General features: G+C 40.8%; 2 protein-coding genes across 2 annotated transcripts; both read left to right on the forward strand.

The window, feature by feature from the left end:
* Positions 1–1,177: 1,177 nt before the first annotated feature.
* Positions 1,178–15,239, forward strand: LOC308082973 (scavenger receptor cysteine-rich type 1 protein M130-like; the record flags this gene model as incomplete). The annotated part of the gene is made up of 13 exons (XM_080425052.1): positions 1,178–1,200; positions 2,025–2,233; positions 3,358–3,555; positions 6,879–7,027; positions 8,086–8,158; positions 8,938–8,970; positions 9,982–10,097; positions 11,102–11,405; positions 11,789–11,821; positions 11,918–12,015; positions 13,445–13,592; positions 13,956–13,988; positions 14,929–15,239. The coding sequence occupies 13 exons, from the start codon at positions 1,178–1,180 to the stop codon at positions 15,237–15,239; spliced, it is 1,728 nt and encodes a 575-aa protein (XP_080281178.1).
* Positions 15,240–15,951: 712 nt separating this feature from the next.
* LOC308082975 (scavenger receptor cysteine-rich type 1 protein M130-like) lies at positions 15,952–20,702 on the forward strand (the record flags this gene model as incomplete). Its single annotated transcript, XM_080425054.1, has 9 exons — positions 15,952–16,069; positions 16,162–16,479; positions 16,857–17,162; positions 17,257–17,556; positions 17,966–18,271; positions 18,371–18,670; positions 18,955–19,827; positions 19,998–20,083; positions 20,236–20,702. 9 exons carry the CDS (start codon positions 15,952–15,954, stop codon positions 20,587–20,589), a joined length of 2,961 nt encoding a protein of 986 aa, XP_080281180.1. The 3' UTR covers positions 20,590–20,702.
* Positions 20,703–21,737: the final 1,035 nt, after the last annotated feature.

The following is a 21,737-nucleotide window of genomic DNA, read 5'->3' on the forward strand; positions in this document are numbered from 1 at the left end:
TGAGGACAGATGATGGGGAAGGGAAACCATAATCAAAATGTTTATATTTTTATTCAAATGTTTATATTTTTATTGTCTCCGCCAGGCCGAAAGGCATGGCGAGAGAGTATGTTTTACCCCCTGTCCGTCCGTACGTCCGTCCGTCCGTGTGTCCGTCCGTCCGTCCGTCCGTTTGTCCGTCCTGTCCGTCCGTTAACCAAATTTTTCAGATTGGCCTGTTATAGCGCCACCAGGAGGCCGATATGTGCAAAACATATTTATTGATACTACTCCTACAGATTTTGTCCAAACATCACACAAATCGGTACACAGTATCTCTATAGTCATGTGATCAACACGGATTTATCCGATTTCCCATATTCCATCCTGATTGCCTAAGATTGGCTTCCAAAGTTTGCAGGATTGTTTCGTTTTGAACAAAATGCCTCAAATCATGAACGCACCTTGCGATTTCCGTGAAATTTCACATGCACATTTCTATTAGGTCGACAAAGAAATGCCACCCTTTTCACATTGGCCTGTTATAGCGCCACCAGCAGGTCTAATTTTGCAAACATATTTTTGGAACAAAATGCCTCAAATCATGAATGCAGTGTCTGATTGCAGTGAAAAGCCCTTGAACAAATAGCACCCTTTTCACATTGGCCTATTATAGCGCCACCAGGAGGCCACAATAACGTACCTGACCTGGTGGAGACCTGTACTCCGAGGAGCACTTTTTCTAGTTCAAAATGTTTATACTTTTATTCAAATGTTTCAAATAGATTTGTGATATCAACGTTAATGTGTTAAATGAAAAACAAGAAAACATCATTTCTGGTCGCTCAGCCATGTTCTCCCTGTGAGCCACGAGGACCAGAGTTTGAATCCGACTCCTTGTCTTGTGTTCTATGTTTGTCCTCTTTCTGATTCAGTGTCACTCTACACTATCCTATCTAACAAGTAAAGCACAAAAATGGCAAATTAAATGCTTTAAGGAGAAAGAAAGAAAGCTTGTACTACTCGTTGACAGGTCCTTCACAACACGTTGATCAGTGAACCAGGCGGTCTGGCTGTTGATTGGATAGGAGGAAACCTGTACTGGTGTGACAGTGTCAGGGACACCATAGAGGTGTCCAAACTAAACGGGTCGTACCGAACAGTCCTGGTCAACACCGGCCTGGAGGAGCCACGTGGCATGGCTGTAGATGTACGCTACGGGTAAGAGCACTGTGGTGTGATCATGAACCTCATGAACCTCATGCTGAATTTATCAACCATCCTGTGATAGAAGAAAACTGAATTAGATCGCTGCACATACTTATATTAATGCAGTTCTAAGTTAAAAAGAAAAACAGAGAATTAAGTTAAATTACTAAGCTGGATTTCATGGCTGTGTATAAGAATAGCTTTTGCTAATTTTCATGAATAGTTGAAGAATAACAATGAAAGAAGTGAGATTATTATCGTTTATAATATATACTCTATTGATGCATTTGAACACATAATGTACCTTTATTAACCCATTAAGACCTGGAACGCATCTGTGTCACTTTAGATTTCTTTGGCTATTCAAAAATAGCAGATCTACAAGCTCATAGCGCGGCACCGAGTGCCGCGCTATGAGCTTGTAGATCTGCTATTTTTGAAAAATCTTGAGTTTCCAGTTTTATTTTTTTACATTTTTAAGAATCGCCTCAGGTCTTAAAGGGTTAAAAGGATAAACCCCTTGCAGTTCTAAGTTAAAAAGAAAAACAGAGAATTAATATGGGTGGCATTTACCACATGAGGGCACAATATATTAACTTTGGGGCGTGGCTCCTGGCAATCCTTTCTAGCTGCCTATACTCTCTGGAGCTCCTATGAAGCACAAAGTCCAAACATAATGACACCTAAGATGATTAAAACAAATCTTAGAAAAGCATGAAAAGGGTTTTTGAATCATGGATGAAGTCTTATCATATAGCCTGTCTACTAGTACTGTACACTCACTGTATGTGTGATTTGTTGTGAATAGTGACCCTGACACAGTGTCTCTCTGACAGATACTTGTACTGGACAGACACAGGTGATAACAACCCTCACATAGAGAGGATGGGGATGGACGGCACCAACAGGAGAGTCATCGTGAAGGAGAAGATCACCAAGCCCTTGGGTCTGACATTAGACTACATCAATGATCGCCTCTACTGGGCTGATGCCAAGAAGGATTACATTGAGTTTGCCAACCTGGACGGAACCAACAGACACGCAGGTAACACGTGTGCACACACGCACACATACGCACGCACATACACACGCACACAAACGTGAAAAATATGTATTTTGGGCAAGATTTTAAGAACACAACCTGTAAAAATAAATGGTAAATAAAATGGTAAATGGTGCATTTATACAGTGCTTTTATCCAAAGCCCTTTACATAGATTGTGCATTACATTCACCCATTCACCGATGGAGGAGGAAACCATGCAAGGCACCAACCTGCTCATCAGGAGCCATTAGGGGTTTCAGTGTCTTGCTCAAGGACACTTCGACACTAACTCTTCTGGGGGAACCCGGGATCGAACTGGAAACCTCACGGTTACCATCCGGCCGCTCTAGCGGCCACTCTACCCCTGAACTACTGCCGCCCCCAAGTTAAATCACTAAGATGGATTTCATGGCTGTGTATAAGAATAGCTTTTGCTAATTTTAGTTGAGTAGTTGAAGAATAGCAATGAAAGAAGTGAGATTTTTTACGTTTATAATATCTACTTTATTGATGCATTTGAACACATAATGTACCTTTATTATAAGGATAAACCCCTTGAGATGTATCATCTAGTTTTCTAGGGGGTCCTTATCACAAGAATACAAAGAGTACAATAAGTACAATAAGGGTTTGTTCATGCATTGACATATCCATGTAAAGCTATATGAACAAAACTACAGAGCGTTACATACAGTACATGCACATGTAGTAACATGCAATAATATGACCATAAGAATTGTGATTTACTTTTTTTGTCTTCACTCCTATGTTAACAAACCTAGAAATACCAAACTGCAAAAATACAGTAAAACTAAATAAACAGTTATAATTCACCTTCTTCACAGTTGACACTACAACACAACCAGTGGATATTCAACACTATTCAACGATTCACATGAACCAAATATGACCCTTATTTTCTCCTGTTATAGAACAGTCTCTACTAATTCAAGAGTAAAAAAAGAGATGTTGAAGATGTATGATGCCCTTTGCAATCCATGTTCTCATTAACAAGTGTTTTCTTGTTCATTGTGGAGTCAGGATTATTCTACATTGGAGTGCATTTTTATGGTGAGTAAGTACATTTTATAATATTCTGACTCTTTATGTTTTGTGTATCTGTAGTTCTGAGTCAGGACATCCCTCGCATCTTCTCTATAACTCTGTTTGAGGAGCACATCTACTGGACAGACTGGACATCTAATGTGACCAGATCCATCTACAGAGCCCACAAGACTCAGGGTACCAACAAGACCAAGCTCATCAGCACCACACACAATCCATATGGCATCCACATCTACCACCCCTATAGACAACCTGAGGGTCTGTACCACCTACTGTATACAACACTCTCATTATTACTCTTCATGCTGGTTTATGACTTTTATCTGTTAAATGGTAAACACGCTATAGAAATATAACAACATATTTCTTCTTCTTCTTCTTTTTTTCAAGTTTAAATAGGTAAAAAGTACCCTTTACCTTCGAAAAAGGCTTCTTGATATCCTCAGAAACGGCTATTTTAACACAACAATATTAATTACCACCATTTTAGTTAATTCTGATGGTCTAAAAAAAATGACACTTGCTGTGTTTAGGGTCAAATTTTACCCGGCAGAGAAGTGTGGCTCAATTCCCCCCAAATTGTAAATTGAAAGATGAAACCCTAACCCTAACCCAACATAATATTTTAAAAAGTGTTTACATGGATATGATTGCATAACAAGTCAGCTATGAGGTGGGAGGGAAAAAAATGAAAAAAATCTTTTTTTTTTGTATTTTGGGCTGAGTTAAATCACGGGTCAAATTTGACCCGCTAACACCAAAAGTGTATGCAGGTTTCTAACACAATGCAAGGGTTAAGGGTGCTTGCCATCGGGGGCACGGTGGCGTAGTCGGTAGCGCTAGAAGCTACCAGCTAGAAGGTCCTGGGTTCGATTCCCGCCGGGGACGCTGTGGGCACTGTGTGCGTGTCTCCTCCGCGTCACCAGCGCCCATACCCTAGGTGGGGTTGGCGAAAGGGCCTTTCTGTGTGGAGTTTGCATGTTCTCCCTGTGTCTCCTAGGGTAGTTAATACCCTCACAAAAACATGCAGTAATACATTGACACGGAGATAGACGGGAACGCCCAGGAACGCCCATTCGATTTTGTCCCGGGGGAAAACAGAACGATCTGCCTCATAGAGTTACATCATACACGATCGTTTGGATAACTTTCAGAGCTATTTTATGGACGATTGAAACATTGTCAGCTAAGAAAAATCCATCAGAAGGACAGCTGGAACACAATCGTCCACTCGCCCTCGGAAAAGTTGACTTATTATTAAGATATATGTGACTAAAAAGACCAAACATTGACAATCTATGAGCTCACAGCGTTGTAACTGTGAGCTAGATTGGCAATGTTTGGTTTATGTTCCCCCCAGAATACGTAAGCTGGGGTTCATGTGGTTTATCAGATTATCTTTATATCTTTAATGCATGAGTCAAGTTTCAGCACAAGCACCACTGAGATGTTTTGGTATTCAGCCGGAGATGGAAAGAGGGAAACCCTCTTTCCATCTCCGTCTGAATACCAAAACACTCGCCCCGGGGCAAACCCGCCGGGATTCACCTGGTGTTCCCAAACGTAACCTCAGTAAAACTGTGCCAAAACATAACCTTATTACTAAACTGAACCTCAGTAAAACTATGCCTAACCCTGAACTTATTTCAAACCTTATCCTCTGTAAAACAAATACAAGAATACAAGAACCGCTGGTCGGTGAAAAAATGGGGGCGAAGGTGTTTTGGGGCGAGTCTTCTGGTTACCTCCTTTGTCCTCTTTGTTACCAAACATGTTTACATATGCACAGTGTTTAATCGCCTGGTAGAGACACTATTACAAGATATGATCAATTAAACTTACCATAACCAACAGCCATTAAGTCATCAATAATGTTTATAGTGAATTTGAAGTACAGTTTAGAGACTGTTTTGTGAACAGCACGTACCGACGCCATTACGATTTGGCGAAGTGCGTCATTTAATATCATGCAGGATTTACACACTGCTTTAGCTCCGTGTTCATTGCCAGATTAACAATTGTGTTTTCTGTAGGTTTTTAAACGAGGATAGTCTAGGGTTTGGCTTGTTTTGTGTGTAAATCGCTGCATGTTGACTGCGTTTCCAAACTGTAATGGCGAGGTCTCCTGTACTTGGAATTCACTAAAACGTGTTCTATAAACATCATTGATGAATGAATGGCTTTTGCTTTTTGATATTATGATGAGTTTAATTGATCATATCTATAGAAAATGTAATAGTGTCTCTTACCAGGCGATTACATCCGATAACCTCGGGCCATTGTGTTGTGTTGGATCCTTTGTCCAGTCAGGACAACATTCCAGTCGGACTCTTGTTTAATTTGCTAATGTAGCATTCCTTGTCGAGTGGCAAGAAGGTTCTGTGCCTGTGATCTGGCAAGCCATGACGCCTGCTTTTAGATCAGTATACTTTTACAGCATATGAGTTTGAAAACCCCGCATCCCACCGTCTATACCAGCTGGGGGAAATCTGTGTTTTCCCCCGAGTGCAACTCCGCCCTCCTAGGTACAACCCACTGATGACACTACGCCGTGTGGATCTATCCTGGTCACTATACCGCCTCCCCCTTGTCAGCCAGGGCGCCTGATGGAGGGGAAGGGAACTGGTCCCGGTAGGTCCTAGCGGGAAACTCCCCCCTGTCAGGTGACAAGAAGGTCAGTTGGCTCTCATGCATTGAAGGAGGCATGAGCTCGGCCCTGGGCTCCCTAGGCTGGTGGGGGGAGTGTAGTGCCTAGGATCACTTCGAAAATTGGCACCTGTTGAAAGATTGGCACCGGTTGTTACAAAATCGAGGGATAAAAATGTAAAGAAAAAAAAAAGGGTGCTTGCCATGCCAATGGCAAAACACTTCCGCCATACTTAATAATGTTTATTCTTCCCACAAAATTCCGCCTGCACGGTTGACACAACAAGTAAAGGCTGGCTGCGGCTGCACTGAGCCTGAGCTCTCCGTGAATTAATAAAAATGCCTAAACAAGAATGCCATTTCACCGTTGAAATGCAGAAAAAGTACTGTTTTCGTCTTACTCATGACCAATTAGAAGCAGATTGTATTGTCTGCAAAGCTGGCACTTATGTGTCCGTTGCAAATAAAAGTTCTTTAGACCTGCAAGCCCATATCAACACTGCAAAGCACAAGACAGCTGTGTGAGGTGAGCTCTTCTGCAAATCAAATTGACCAAATATTGTATACAACCTGGCAAAGCAGAAGATGTGATGGTTTGAAGAATGGGCTACCTCTCTTCTTCTAAGATAAGCCTAAGACTTAAGGCTTATCAAATATTATTTTTAGACCTTTTTTGAGGGATTCAGAATATGGTCACCCTATAGTATTGAAATTGTTATTAATACTTTTTTAAATATCTATGAGTTTCATGTTGCCATATTTGGTGAAAAAAGCATAAACCATGTGAGGTGGTGGTTTACAGTGATTGTAGAACAGTTAGAGGGTTGTAGTCACTCTGCTCTGCATCGTTCCTGGTGTGGCTTATTGCTTTATTCTAACATATAGGTGTGTGTTCTCATGTTTGTTCCATGTGTGCATGTTTTCTCCACCCTCAGTGGCCGGTCACCCGTGTCAGACCAACAATGGAGGCTGCAGTAACCTGTGTCTGCTCTCACCTGGAGGAGGCTACAAGTGTTCCTGTCCCACCGACTTCTACATGGCAGCTGATGGCAAACAGTGCATTTCCATCTGCACTGCCAGCCAGGTGATTCACCTCACCTTCACTTGTGTTACGCTGTATGACTTTATGTCTCATGTCTGCTTTTGATACATTACCAGTGTTGGGCATAACAGCGTTTAAATAAGCGGCGTTACCTAACGCCGTTATTTTTTCCAGTAACGACGAGTAATCTAATTAATTACAATTTCCATCCTTGCAACGCCGTTACCGTTACTGACATGAAATGTGCTCCGTTACTATGTCAAGCGTCCCCAAGCTTTCTGTTACCACGGGCCGGCTGACAGTGTGTCTGTGTGTGTGAGCGCGCAGCGCTACTACAGGCTGGGGCTTGCTGCTCCTGCTGCAGACATGACACGGTTAGAAAAAATACCAAGGATACGACAGTGATGTCTTTTACTTTTTGCTCTTACGCAGCCAGGAAGTAACACAGACTCGACGCTGTTTAAGCAGTGACATGTGACATAACATCACTGACGAATCCTTGGTATTTATATCTTCATGGGTATTTTTTACACACAAACCCAGCGCGGCGCACACACACAAACAAACTAACTTTAACAGCCAGAACAGTAGAGAAGAGATGGCGAGTCACGAGCAATCCGACAAGATGGCTTTCAGCGCGGCCACGGTTCGGTGCCCCCCGGAGCGTTTTGTCAACGGGGGGGTGAATTTAGAAGGTGGCTCTTCTAAATTCCGCAGATTTTTGCCTTTTTTTTTTCCTTCACGCCGTTTGGTGCCCTGTGCTTCAGCACCTCAAGCCCGTTGGATAAGCCACCACTGTCTACCAGTACCATACCAGTTGTCTTGTCTGAAGTTGTAACTAAGGCAGTTTTTCTTTAATTTACACTAAAAGCACTGTAGTGTAGTCCAGTGTTTTTCTTTATAGTTTACAAATGTATGTGAACATGTTGCTCTGTAAAGCTTTAAACCAAATTAAGGAAGAATTTTGACTAGCACAACTGTCACTGAATGGAAAATAGGTTACTTTAAAAAAAAACGTATTTCAACATATTGAGACTTAAAAACTGGACCAACACTGTACATTACTGATTCTAAACATAATCCTCTGTCTCCCCCATCAGTTTGTTTGTAAGAATGAAAAGTGCATTCCGTTCTCGTGGAAATGTGACACGATAGACGACTGTGAGAACTGCTGTGAGTTGAGACCTCGCACGCACGCACGCACACACACACACACACACACACACACACACACACACACACACACACACACACACACACACACACACACACACACACACACACACACTTCGTTGGTATTGAACGATGGACAGTTGTGTGTTGTGTAACTAGAGAGTTGATGAAGCTACAGGAAGACTGTGGTCACTTGTAGCTTCAGTCAACAACCTACACGGTCTGCTTGATATTTATGGCAAACTGCAACACCTTGATGATGTCACATGACATAAGATGAAGTTACACCACACAGAGTAGCAGGTGCATGGCTTGCTTTTTATTAGTGTCCAAAATATGAACTGTCAAATGTGATAGGAATCTAAATAAATTAAATTATTTACATTATTACATTACATTAAATTATGTGTAATAAAGTTAGATCAGTGCAGATGTCAATTAAGTTCAACAGATTATCCCTTGGCATTATGCAGCAATTAGATTTTTCAAACAGAAAGTGACACAATTAATTGTATTTGCGCAAACAAACAAACTATATTTCCTAAAACTGTCAACACTGTAAACATATTATTTTAATCTATTTTTATATAAATCATACATTTCATCATCAATTATCAGTCATTCTCAGCTTGTGAATATCAAATAAATATCATCAAACAGGAGAAACAAAGGACATCTGGTCCTGTATTTGAACACATCAACAAGCTGCTGTATTGGTAGAGAAGATCCATGTTCTCTGTTACAGTGAAACTCATTTATTTGATGATTTTTCTCCTCAGCTCTCCAGATTAAACCAACACACAACTCAACAGGTAAACAAAGATGAAAGAAGAACAACTGATCATAGATTACAGTTTTGTAATACAATGATGTAATGTTGTAATGAAAGTAATATGTTTTAATGTTTACTCTGTACAGAGTCTGATGATGATGAATCAGTAACTATATTGGTTGTCTAAATAGTGATTAATCATGTGTAAAGAACACCATTAGTTATTTAAGGTGTCTTGTGGCCAGGTCTTATTAGAGTTTGGAGCTTAGACGTATATGAGCTCTAGAGGAGGACATTGTTTCATGTTAGTTAGACGTATATGAGCTCTAGAGGAGGACATTGTTTCATGTTAGTTAGACGTATATGAGCTCTAGAGGAGGACATTGTTTCATGTTAGTTAGACGTATATGAGCTCTAGAGGAGGACATTGTTTCATGTTAGTTAGACGTATATGAGCTCTAGAGGAGGACATTGTTTCATGTTAGTTAGACGTATATGAGCTCTAGAGGAGGACATTGTTTCATGTTAGTTAGACGTATATGAGCTCTAGAGGAGGACATTGTTTCATGTTAGTTAGACGTATATGAACTCTAGAGGAGGACATTGTTTCATGTTAGTTAGACGTATATGAGCTCTAGAGGAGGACATTGTTTCATGTTAGTTATTTTCTTTCTCTTTGAGTATTGAAATATTAATTCAGTTTGTTTATCGGCTTATGTTAAAAATGTATATTGTTACGTTTCTATACATTTTAGGTATTATTATCATATTGATATATCATTTATATCATCGTATTATTTCATTTAATATTTGTCCTCCTCTGTGTGTACAGTTAAACAACTTCCACATGCATTCATATAGGATTCATGTAATTTCTGTTTTGTTTTAATGAATTAATATTTGATTAACACTGCATACGATGGGACCCTTTAGATTTGTATTTCTTCTAAATGATGTATTCATCTCTCTCTCTCTCTCTCTCTCTCTCTCTCTCTCTCTCTCTCTCTCTCTCTCTCTCTCTCTCTCTCTCTCTCTCTCTCTCTCTCTCCAGAGTCAGTGAGGTTGGTGAATGGGACTAGTGTGTGTTCAGGCAGAGTGGAGGTGAAGTCTGATCAGTCGTGGGTCTCAGTGTGTGAAGGTGACTTTGACCAGCAGGATGCAGAGGTGGTCTGTAGGGAGCTTGGCTGCGGGACTCCTTCAGTCCTCCAGGGGGCGCTCTATGGAGAAGTGAATGCTTCAATGTGGACCAAAGAGTTCCAGTGTGAAGGCAACGAGCCTGTTCTCCTGGACTGTAGAACCTCAGACTCAACTAGAAACACCAGCTCACCTGACAAGACTGTTGAACTCACCTGCTCAGGTAAAAGATAAACTATACTTTGGTGTGGATTATTACTTAACAAAATATGAGCTATTATATGTGATATGAATCTAAAAATGTAATAAGACTTGTTTAATTGCATACTCTCTGTACAGTCTGATCATGTCAGGTTGGTGGGCGGAACCACTACATGTACTGGTTTACTAAATAGTGATTAGTTACATGTAAATAAATTAATTTATTATTTAAGGTGCTTGTGGTGATGTTTAGTAGAAACATTTATGTTGAGTCACAAGAGTGGAGAGGAGAGCAGATATGGTCTCTCTGTAGTCTGGTTTACAGGACCAGGTCTTACAGTGGAGTATGGATACAGGACCAGGTCTTATAGTGGAGTATGGATACAGGACCAGGTCTTATAGTGGAGTATGGGTACAGGACCAGGTCTTACAGTGGAGTATGGGTACAGGACCAGGTCTTACAGTGGAGTATGGGTACAGGACCAGGTCTTACAGTGGAGTCTGGAGCTCATCTCTAGAGGATGACTGATGATGATGATGATGATGATGATGATGATGATGATGATGATTGACATTGTGTTATTTTAGTTATTGTCTTTCTCATTGAGTAATGAAATATTAATTCAGTTTGTTTATGGGTTTACTGCTAGTAATTTATATTGATGTGTAATCTATTCATTTTAGGTATCATTTAATATTTGTCTTTTTCTCTTTGTGTACAAAGTTACAGTTAAACAACTTGTATCTGATGTGTTTAGAGTTCCATATGCATTCATACAGTGTACATGCAACTTCTGTTTTGGTTTAATTAATTCCCTCTCTCTCTCTCTCCAGAGTCAGTGAGGTTGGTGAATGGGACTAGTGTGTGTTCAGGCAGAGTGGAGGTGAAGTCTAATCAGTCGTGGGTCTCAGTGTGTGAAGGTGACTTTGACCAGCAGGATGCAGAGGTGGTCTGTAGGGAGCTTGGCTGCGGGACTCCTTCAGTCCTCCAGGGGGCGCTCTATGGAGAAGTGAATGCTTCAATGTGGACCAAAGAGTTCCAGTGTGAAGGCAATGAGTCTGTTCTCCTGGACTGTAGAACCTCAAACTCAACTAGAAAAACCAGCTCACCTAACAAGACTGTTGAACTCACCTGCTCAGGTAAAATACACTATATTTTGGTTTGAATAATTACTTTCCAGAATATGAAGTATTATATGTGATAAGAATCTAAAAATGCTTCATATAGTTAACATAATGACAGTGAAGATATCGATATCATTCAATTCAATTAACGTAATTTTTTATAAACTGTTAATTTTCATTCCTGTATACATTTTATTTTCATCTGTTTTTAAATAAGTCATACATTTCATCATTCACTCATTCCCAGTGTGTGGATATCAAATAAATATCATCAAACAGGAGAATCAAAGGACATCTTGTCCTGTATTCCAACGCATCAACAAGTTGCTGTATTGGTAGAGAGGATCCATGTACTCTGTTAAAGTGAAACTCATGTATTTGATGATTTTTTTCCTCAGTTCTCCAGGTTAAACCAACACACAACTCAACAGGTAAACAAAGATGAAAGAAGAACAATTGAAAATAGATTACAGTCTTGAAGGTGTTTTAATTAAAGTAATACTTTTTACTGCTTATTCTCTGTACAGAGTCTGATGATGTCAGGTTGCTGGGAGGAACCAGTCACTGTAGTGGCATACTGGAGATGAAACACCAGGGAGAGTGGAGACCATTGTTGGCTTGGTTTGACTGGAACAGGATATCATCATCTGTAGTGTGTAGACAGCTGGACTGTGGCTTTGCTGTCTCAACAGAATTTACTTATATTTCTACACGTCAAGCTGGATGGGTGATTCCATCTTCCTGTGTTGGCTCTGAGTCTTCACTGATGGAGTGTGGACCAGTAAAGTCTTATGATTCTACTGTCACACTGATGGTGAACTGTTCAGGTAAAACAATTACTTCAACAAAGACACCAATCTTTACACTCTCTTATATCATTGCTCTCTCTCTCTCACACACTCTATAGCTTGTCTCTACTTTGCATATCTGTCCCTCTATATATATATATATATATATATATATATATATATATATATATATATATATATATATATGATATTTTAAAAGTTGTGTCAATATCAAAATGCATTTAAAATGTACCATTTCTGTTCATCTGGAGTTCACAGTTTATTCAGTGCATTTAAAATAATGATTTGACACGTGTAAATAACTCCATTTGTTATTTAAAGTTGTACAATGCAGAATCACAAATAACGATTTTTAGCAACCTCTGCTGGTCACTACCGTCACTGCATACAATTTCCGTAGTCCTCGATTACCCAGAATTCCATTCGTTTTCACCGGAAGCCGGAAGCGTTTCAAAAAGCGATCTTTTAATTGTTTTATACTATCTACGGATCGTTTCTCTTAGCCAGTGGAGCATTAGTTACCATGAGCTGTGCTTTCTTTTTCTGTTCTTTTTCGATCTTCCAATCCTACATTCTCTTAAAATCAGCGTGAGGTTCCTTTTTGTTATTAGCGCGGTAGTTCCTGACCAAACAGGAAACCGTTGCGGACGTCGGCCAGGACGTCGGCCACGACGTCATGACGTTGGCCAGGAACGTCATTTTCCCGGGAAAGTCCCCCCTGTCCACGTTCAATAGAAAATATATAAATAAAAGGCTTCCGGGGGTGAAATTCATGGAGTGGGTGTTGTGAAACTTTTGCCACTCACAAAAGATATACAATTTAACTTTAGTTTTGTTGAAAACGTTACCTAGTATGCCTTTAAGTTGTCTTGTTATTTTACTAGATAAATGCAGATTGAGTCACATGACTTGATAGTAGAGCAGATCTATGTTTAGACTTAATAGAGTATGTAAAGTTCCAGATGCATTCTTTAAAGATTCATGTTTCCATTGTTGTGGTTTAATACATAAATATTTTAAATTATAACGCCCACTCTCTCTCCATATTATGCAAAAATCCCCCCCCCCTCTCCCTCTCTCCCTCCAGAGTCAGTGAGGTTGGTGAATGGGACTAGTGTGTGTTCAGGCAGAGTGGAGGTGAAGTCTAATCAGTCGTGGGTCTCAGTGTGTGAAGGTGATTTTGACCAGCAGGATGCAGAGGTGGTCTGTAGGCAGCTTGGCTGTGGGGCTCCTTCAGTCCTCCAGGGGGCGCTCTATGGAGAAGTGGAGGGTCCAATGTGGTCCAAAGAGTTCCAGTGTGAAGGCAGTGAGTCTGTTCTCCTGGACTGTAGAACCTCAGACTCAACTAGAAACACCAGCTCACCTGACAAGACTGTTGGACTCACCTGCTCAGGTAAAAGATAAACTATAACTTTTGCTTGGATTATTACTTGCTGCATACATTTGTAATAACATTTGGAGAGTGAAGACATCTTTATATCCAAATTCAATTCAGTCCATTGGATTATCTCTTGGCATGATGCAGTAATTAGAATCACAGAAGGTGACAAAATGAAAGTTATTTGCAATCATCAAACAAACTGTTAATTTATATTCCTGAATACAACTTATTTTCATCAATAAATATAATCAAATGGGAGAAACAAGGGACATCTTGTCCTGTATTTGAATACATCAACAAGCTGCTGTATTGGTAGAGAGGATCCATGTACTCTTTTACAGTGAAACTCATTTATTTGATGATTTTTCTCCTCAGCTCTCCATGTTACACCAACACACAACTCAACAGGTAAACAAAGATGAAAGAAGAAAAACTGATTATAGATTACAGTCTTGAAGGTGTTGTTATATGTTTTACTGCTTACTCTACAAAGTCTGTCTGCCTGCCTGCCTGCCTGCCTGCCTGCCTGCCTGCGTGCGTGCGTGCGTGCGTGCGTGCGCGCGTGTGTGAGAGAGAGAGGGGCATTACTTCCATATATATTAATGCACTTAATCCTTCATTACTCCTATGAAATCCAAGAAAAAATGGCCGCTGTCTTGCCTGTTTGATGAGTGGTTGTTGAAACAAACGAGGCTTCTCTTTTACAGTTCTTGTGCACTAGTGCTACTGCTGCTCACATATATCTGATCAGATGTTTTTGTTGCAGCACAGCAGCAGTCGGGTAGTCTGGGATCCAGACTGCTTCGCTAGGTTCGGCCGATTTTGTTTCTCACTCGTTATACAGTCTGGAAAGTCTCTTATCTCTGTGCAGAGCACGGGTGAAAACGACCCGCGGCTTCTGATTGGTCTTTAGTCTCTGGGGGGGGGGGGGTGTGTGGCGGGACCAGGGTTGTCCGATGTAAAACTCAAGTCACTTCCTGACTTGCCTACGTCATTAAAATACGACTCAAATGGAGGCTGGCCAGACTGATAAGTGAAGTGAGAAAAAAAAAACAGCCAAACGTAGTGAATCAGGCTGGATCCCAGGCTAGCAATTGGGGTCTAATCACCCTGCCGGGGTTTATTTCTCAATAATGACCTGCTCCCCATTCATTATCCTACTTATTAAGGCCGCTCAGTGCTTTCACTTCAGCACAATCGGAAAGCGTTATGTGCTGTATTGATCTCGCCATTTAAACAACTTGTAGTAATCATGTATCCTCTGTTGTGGTTAAATATTTAATCTTTTAAGTAGTAATTATTTCTCTCTCTCTCTCTCTCTCTCTCTCTCTCTCTCTCTCTCTCTCAGTGAGGTTGGTGAATGGGACTAGTTCATGTTCAGGCAGAGTGGAGGTGAAGTCTAATCAGTCGTGGGTCTCAGTGTGTGAAGGTGACTTTGACCAGCAGGATGCAGAGGTGGTCTGTAGGGAGCTTGGCTGTGGGGCTCCTTCAGTCCTCCAGGGGGCGCTCTATGGAGAAGTTGACACTCCTATGTGGACCAAAGAGTTCCAGTGTGAAGGAAACGAGTCTGTTCTCCTGGACTGTAGAACTTCAAACTCAACTAGTAACACCAGCTCACCTAACAAGACTGTTGAACTCACCTGTTCAGGTAAAAGATAAGCTATTTTCTTGCTTTGGTTTAATATTCTATAATACAATAATTGTATTGCATTAATGTTTAGGCTATTGCCACTTTACAGTGATAGTGCTAGGTGACACCACAGCGCTAGTTAAGAGTTAATGTTAAATGTCAAATAGAAAGAGTATGGAGGTTAGACTTCCATGAGCTCTTGATGATGATGATGATGATGAAGACTAGCATTGTTTTGTTAATGTTGTTTTTCCTCTGTTTGTTTCTTTCTGTTTGTTTATGGACACTGTTAGTAATTTATGTTTATGTGTATCTATACATTTTAAAGATCATTTAACATTTAATATGTGTTTTCATCTCTGTGTGTACAGAGGTACAGTTAAACAACTTGTATCTGATGTGTTTACAATGCTTTCTTGTAGTAATCATGTATCCTCTGTTGTGGTTAAATAATGTAACCTTTTAAGTAATAATTCTCTCTCTCTCTCTCTCTCTCTCTCTCTCTCTCTCTCTCTCTCTCTCTCTCTCTCTCTCTCTCTCTCTCTCTCTCCAGAGTCAGTGAGGTTGGTGAATGGGACTAGTGTGTGTTCAGGCAGAGTGGAGGTGAAGTCTAATCAGTCGTGGGTCTCAGTGTGTGAAGGTGACTTTGACCAGCAGGATGCAGAGGTGGTCTGTAGGGAGCTTGGCTGTGGGGCTCCTTCAGTCCTCCAGGGGGCGCTCTATGAAGAAGTTGTCACTCCAATGTGGACCAAAGAGTTCCAGTGTGAAGGCAGTGAGTCTGTTCTCCTGGACTGTGGAACTTCAAACTCAACTAGTAACACCAGCTCACCTAACAAGACTGTTGAACTCACCTGTTCAGGTAAAAGACGAGCTATTTTCTTGCTTTGGTTTAATATTCTATAATACAAGTAATTGTATTGCATTAATGTTTACGCTATTGCCACTTTACAGTGATTGATAATGTCAGGTTGGTGGGAGGAATCAGTAACTGTTCTGGTAAACTGGAGATGAAACACCAGGGAGAGTGGAGGCCAGTGGATGGTGGGTTTCACTGGAACCTGAAGTCATCATCTGTAGTGTGTAGACAGCTGGACTGTGGCTCTGCTGTTTCAACAGAAAGGAGTTCTGGTTTTACACATCAACCTGTATGGAGGATTACACCTTACTGTGCTGGTTCTGAGTCTTCACTGAGCGACTGTGTCATGATGGAGACTTTTGGTATCAAACGGAAAGGTTTGATTACAGGCAGACCCACAGTGATCTGTTCAGGTAACGAAAAACAATGACTTGAACAATGAGAGCAATCTTTAAAGTCACTTATTTAATCTGTCATGGAGGCTTTTCGTCTCCTATGAGCTATTGGGGATGATCTGATGATAATTCGTTTTTAGTTGTTTTCTTTCCATCTTAGCTTAATTGTGAATGTGTTTTTTATTGATTAATTATGTATTTCCATATGTATGAATTCATTCTAGGCTGAGTATATTGCTATTTGTCATTCTCTGTGTGTGTGTGTGTGTTTAAGGGTTCATTAAAATACTTGCGTGTGATATGTTTAGATTTCAAAATGCATCCATAATGGATTCATATATATAGGCAATAGTGGATTTGGGAAATTATCTTTAAAAATCTCTCTCTCTCTCCAGAGTCAGTGAGGTTGGTGAATGGGACTAGTGTGTGTTCAGGCAGAGTGGAGGTGAAGTCTAATCAGTCGTGGGTCTCAGTGTATGAAGGTGACTTTGACCAGCAGGATGCAGAGGTGGTCTGTAGGCAGCTTGGCTGTGGAGCTCCTTCAGTCCTCCAGGGGGCGCTCTATGGAGAAGTGAATGCATCAATGTGGACCAAAGAGTTCCAGTGTGAAGGCAGTGAGTCTGTTCTCCTGGACTGTAGAACCTCAGATTCAACTAGAAACACCAGCTCACCTGACAAGACTGTTGGACTCACCTGCTCAGGTAAAAAGCAAACTACAATTTAGGTTTGGTTTATCATTGTATAATGAACATAATAGTTTGGGGTGTTTTTATGTTTACTTTCTTGTCTCTACAGAGTCTGATGATGTCAGGTTTGTGGAAGGAACCAATAACTGTTCTGGTCTACTGGAGATGAAACACCAGGGAGAGTGGAGACCAGTGGATGGTTGGTCTGCCTGGAACCTGAAGTCATCATCTGTAGTGTGTAGACAGCTGGACTGTGGCTCTGCTGTTTCAACAGAAAGGAGTTCTGGTTCTACACATAAACCTACGTGGAGGATTACATCTTCCTGTTTTGGGTCTGAGTCTTCACTGAGGGAGTGTGGAACACAGATGTCTGCTACTTCCTTGTACATACTGGAGGTGATCTGTTCAGGTAACAAACTACTACTTCTTCAACATCAGTAATATTTACGGGGTAAGGCCACAACCCCAGCCCTGGGTGCTGCACCCTCAGCTCTGGGTGCTGCAACCCCACGACTGCAACCCCAGGAGGTTATGAACTAAATATGAATGTGTTCATGTATTTTTACTGTATATATTGTTTTGTAGTGATGCAACAATATTGTCATAATCGTGATAACACAATAACAAAAATATATAAATATTATTATGGGTCTCTGACGGCAACTTCCCTCGGTGTTCATTTTGAATTGTGTTGTTTTGTTTGAACAGCAGTAATGAGAGTGATTGTTAATACCGCTGACAATCATGTTTTTTATCATCAGCCTATCAAAATGTACGACTTGAAATGTACTACTCTCTCTCTCTCTCTCTCTCTCCAGAGTCAGTGAGGTTGGTGAATGGGACTAGTTCATGTTCAGGCAGAGTGGAGGTGAAGTCTAATCAGTCGTGGGTCTCAGTGTGTGAAGGTGACTTTGACAAGCAGGATGCAGAGGTGGTCTGTAGGCAGCTTGGCTGTGGGGCTCCTTCAGTCCTCCAGGGGGTGCTCTATGGAGAAGTGAACACTTCAATGTGGACCAAAGAGTTCCAGTGTGAAGGCAACGAGTCTGTTCTCCTGGACTGTAGAACCTCAGACTCAACTAGAAACACCAGCACACCTAACAAGACTGTTGAACTCACCTGCTTAGGTAAAATACAAACTATATTTTTTGTTTGGATTATAATTTTCTAATGAAATTACATTTTTTTCTTTAATGTTTACTTGTTACTCTCTTGACTCTGTACAGAGTCTGCTGATATCAGGTTGGTGGGAGGAATCAGTAACTGCATTGGTATACTGGAGATGAAACACCAGGGAACATGGAGACCAGTGGATGGTTGGTCTGACTGGAACCTCAAGTCATCAGCTGTAGTGTGTAGACAGCTGGACTGTGGCTCTGCTTTATCAAGAAAGATTCATTCTGGTTTTACGCGTGAACCTGTTTGGTGGATTTCATCTTCCTGTGTTGGTTCTGAGTCTTCACTGAGAGAATGTGGAACAAAGGTTTCTGGTAATTCCACTGCCAGACTGGAGGTGATCTGTTCAGGTAAAACAGTAACTTCCTCAATGGCATATTTACATTAGTCTGTCAGTCTCTCTGTCTCTCTGTCTGTCTGAGCTGATTAATGCAGATCTTGACATGAGTCTTTATGTTGTCAAGATTTTCCTCAGTTTAGAATCAGACACAGAGTAATCTCTCTGTTTAGAGACAATGATGTTTACAATTAAATTATTTCCAATATTTTTTTCTTTGTCTCATTTGACCTTAATGTAATTTTCTCTCTGTTTGTAAATCTGTTGTTTCAGTCAATCACCTCTGTCTTGTTACAGATCTGCCATTTCATCCAAGCATCACCTTCAACTCTTCCTCCATGAACGGGGTTTCTGAGGGCCAGCAGCAGGGGCCACAGGTGATGGAGGGTTCCAGCTTCTCCATCAGCTGCTCCATCCAGCCACAGTACCCAGGAGGCTCCTTCCACCTCACCTTCACTGGATCCAACACATCACACACCTACATCCTGCCAGCTGTCAATCACTCTGACAACTTCCTGTTCCCGGCAGCAAACCACACCCACCAAGGGAACGACAGCAGTTTCAACACAACACACAACCAAACCCAGCCAGCTGTCAATCAATCTGACAACTTCCTGTTTGCCAACCTCCTGTTTCCTGAAGCAAACCACACCCACCAAGGGAACGACAGCAGTTTCAACACAACACACAACCACACCCAGCCACCTGTCAATCACTCCGACAACTTCCTGTTACCGGCAGCAAACCACACCCACCAATGGAACGACAGCAGTTTCAACACAACACACAACCAAACCCAGCCAGCTGTCAATCAATCTGACAACTTCCTGTTTGCCAACCTCCTGTTTCCTGAAGCAAACCACACCCACGAAGGGAACGACAGCAGTTTCAACACAACACACAACCACACCCAGCCAGCTGTCAATCATTCTGACAACTTCCTGTTACCGGCAGCAGACCACACCCACCAAGGGAACGACAGCAGTTTCAACACAACACACACCTACATCCAGCCACCTGTCAATCATTCTGCCAACTTACTGTTTGCCAACTTCCTGTTTCCTGAAGCAAACCACACCCACCAAGGAAATTACAGCTGTGTGTTTCACATCAATGTTTTTAATCATAACTTCTCCTCTGAGAGCGAGATCCTCTCTCTCACTGTCACAGGTAATATGAATGAAATTAACTTTTCAAATTACAATATGAATCACAATCAAAGAAGCATATATAATGTAACCAATAACATGAATTGTTACCATATTAAGAAATACATTTTTTTTAATGAGAGTGGTTCCTTAGATGATGTTTGATGACGTTCTAACACATTTCTCTCACAGCTTCTCATCTAACATCTAACATCACCAAAGTTATCATAATGCTGCTGCTGCTGCTGATAATCAGTGTCCTCTATCGCTTCTGGAGGGTAATTCCACGTCTTTATTCAACTTTATGTATCCTTATTTTATACAAGATTGTAATGTAAATGGAGAAGTTATGGAATGTTGCACTGTTTTTATTGAAGAGAACCTGATCTGATCCAGTAAATTAAAGTTGGATGCTGCTGTGTTTCTCCAGGCCACCAGAGGGCAGAGAGAAGGAGCGGAGAACGTTGAGTTGGTGTATTATAACGTCAGACGAGAGAACGTTGAGATAGTTTATTATAACGTTGCTGGTTCTGATGCTGAAGCTGCTGGACCCAGTGAAGAAGAAGAAGAATATGATGACATAGATCTACCAGATGGACCCAGAGTAGAGACAGAATACCACCAGTATGAAGACATAGATCTACCAGATGGATCCAGAGTAGAGACAGAATACCACCAGTACGAAGAGGTGGATCTACAAGGAGGTTCTGAAGCTGGACCCAGTGTAGCAGCAGGAGTCCATGTGTATGAGGTGGATCATCCAGTTGTCATCACTCAAGTCTGACTTGATACTGGAGATACATTCATCTATGCTGGTGACAGTGATTAGGCCTCAAATTGGTCAAAAATAGGACTGAAACTATTGTTTAACTATTGACTTAGAGGTCATGTCCACAGAGAGCGTCTTTTCAGCTGGCAGCGCCAGCCTGCCATGTATTTCTATGGTAAAGACAATCTGTCACGTATTTCTATGGTAAAGGCAGTCTGTCATGTATTTCTATGGTAAAGGCAGTCTGTCATGTATTTCTATGATAAAGACAGTCTGTCATGTATTTCTATGATAAAGACAGTCTGTCATGTATTTCTATGATAAAGGCAGTCTGTCATGTATTTCTATGATAAAGACCGTCTGTCATTTATTTCTATGGTAAAGACAGCCTGCCATGTATTTCTATGGTAAAGACAGCCTGTCATGTATTTCTATGATAAAGACAGTCTGTCATGTATTTCTATGGTAAAGACAGTCTGTCATGTATTTCTATGGTAAAGACAGTCTGTCATGTATTTCTATGATAAAGACAGTCTGTCATGTATTTCTATGGTAAAGACAGTCTGTCATGTATTTCTATGGTAAAGACAGTCTGTCATGTATTTCTATGGTAAAGACAGCCTGTCATGTATTTCTATGATAAAGACAGTCTGTCATGTATTTCTATGGTAAAGACAGTCTGTCATGTATTTCTATGGTAAAGACAGTCTGTCATGTATTTCTATGATAAAGACAGTCTGTCATGTATTTCTATGGTAAAGACAGTCTGTCATGTATTTCTATGGTAAAGACAGTCTGTCATGTATTTCTATGGTAAAGACAGTCTGTCATGTATTTCTATGATAAAGACCGTCTGTCATTTATTTCTATGGTAAAGACAGCCTGCCATGTATTTCTATGGTAAAGACAGCCTGTCATGTATTTCTATGATAAAGACAGTCTGTCATGTATTTCTATGGTAAAGACAGTCTGTCATGTATTTCTATGGTAAAGACAGTCTGTCATGTATTTCTATGATAAAGACAGTCTGTCATGTATTTCTATGGTAAAGACAGTCTGTCATGTATTTCTATGGTAAAGACAGTCTGTCATGTATTTCTATGGTAAAGACAGTCTGTCATGTATTTCTATGGTAAAGACAGTCTGTCATGTATTTCTATGAT

This window comes from Gymnoscopelus braueri (genome assembly GCF_963280865.1).
Source record: "Gymnoscopelus braueri genome assembly, chromosome: 3".
Classification (NCBI taxonomy): domain Eukaryota; kingdom Metazoa; phylum Chordata; class Actinopteri; order Myctophiformes; family Myctophidae; genus Gymnoscopelus; species Gymnoscopelus braueri.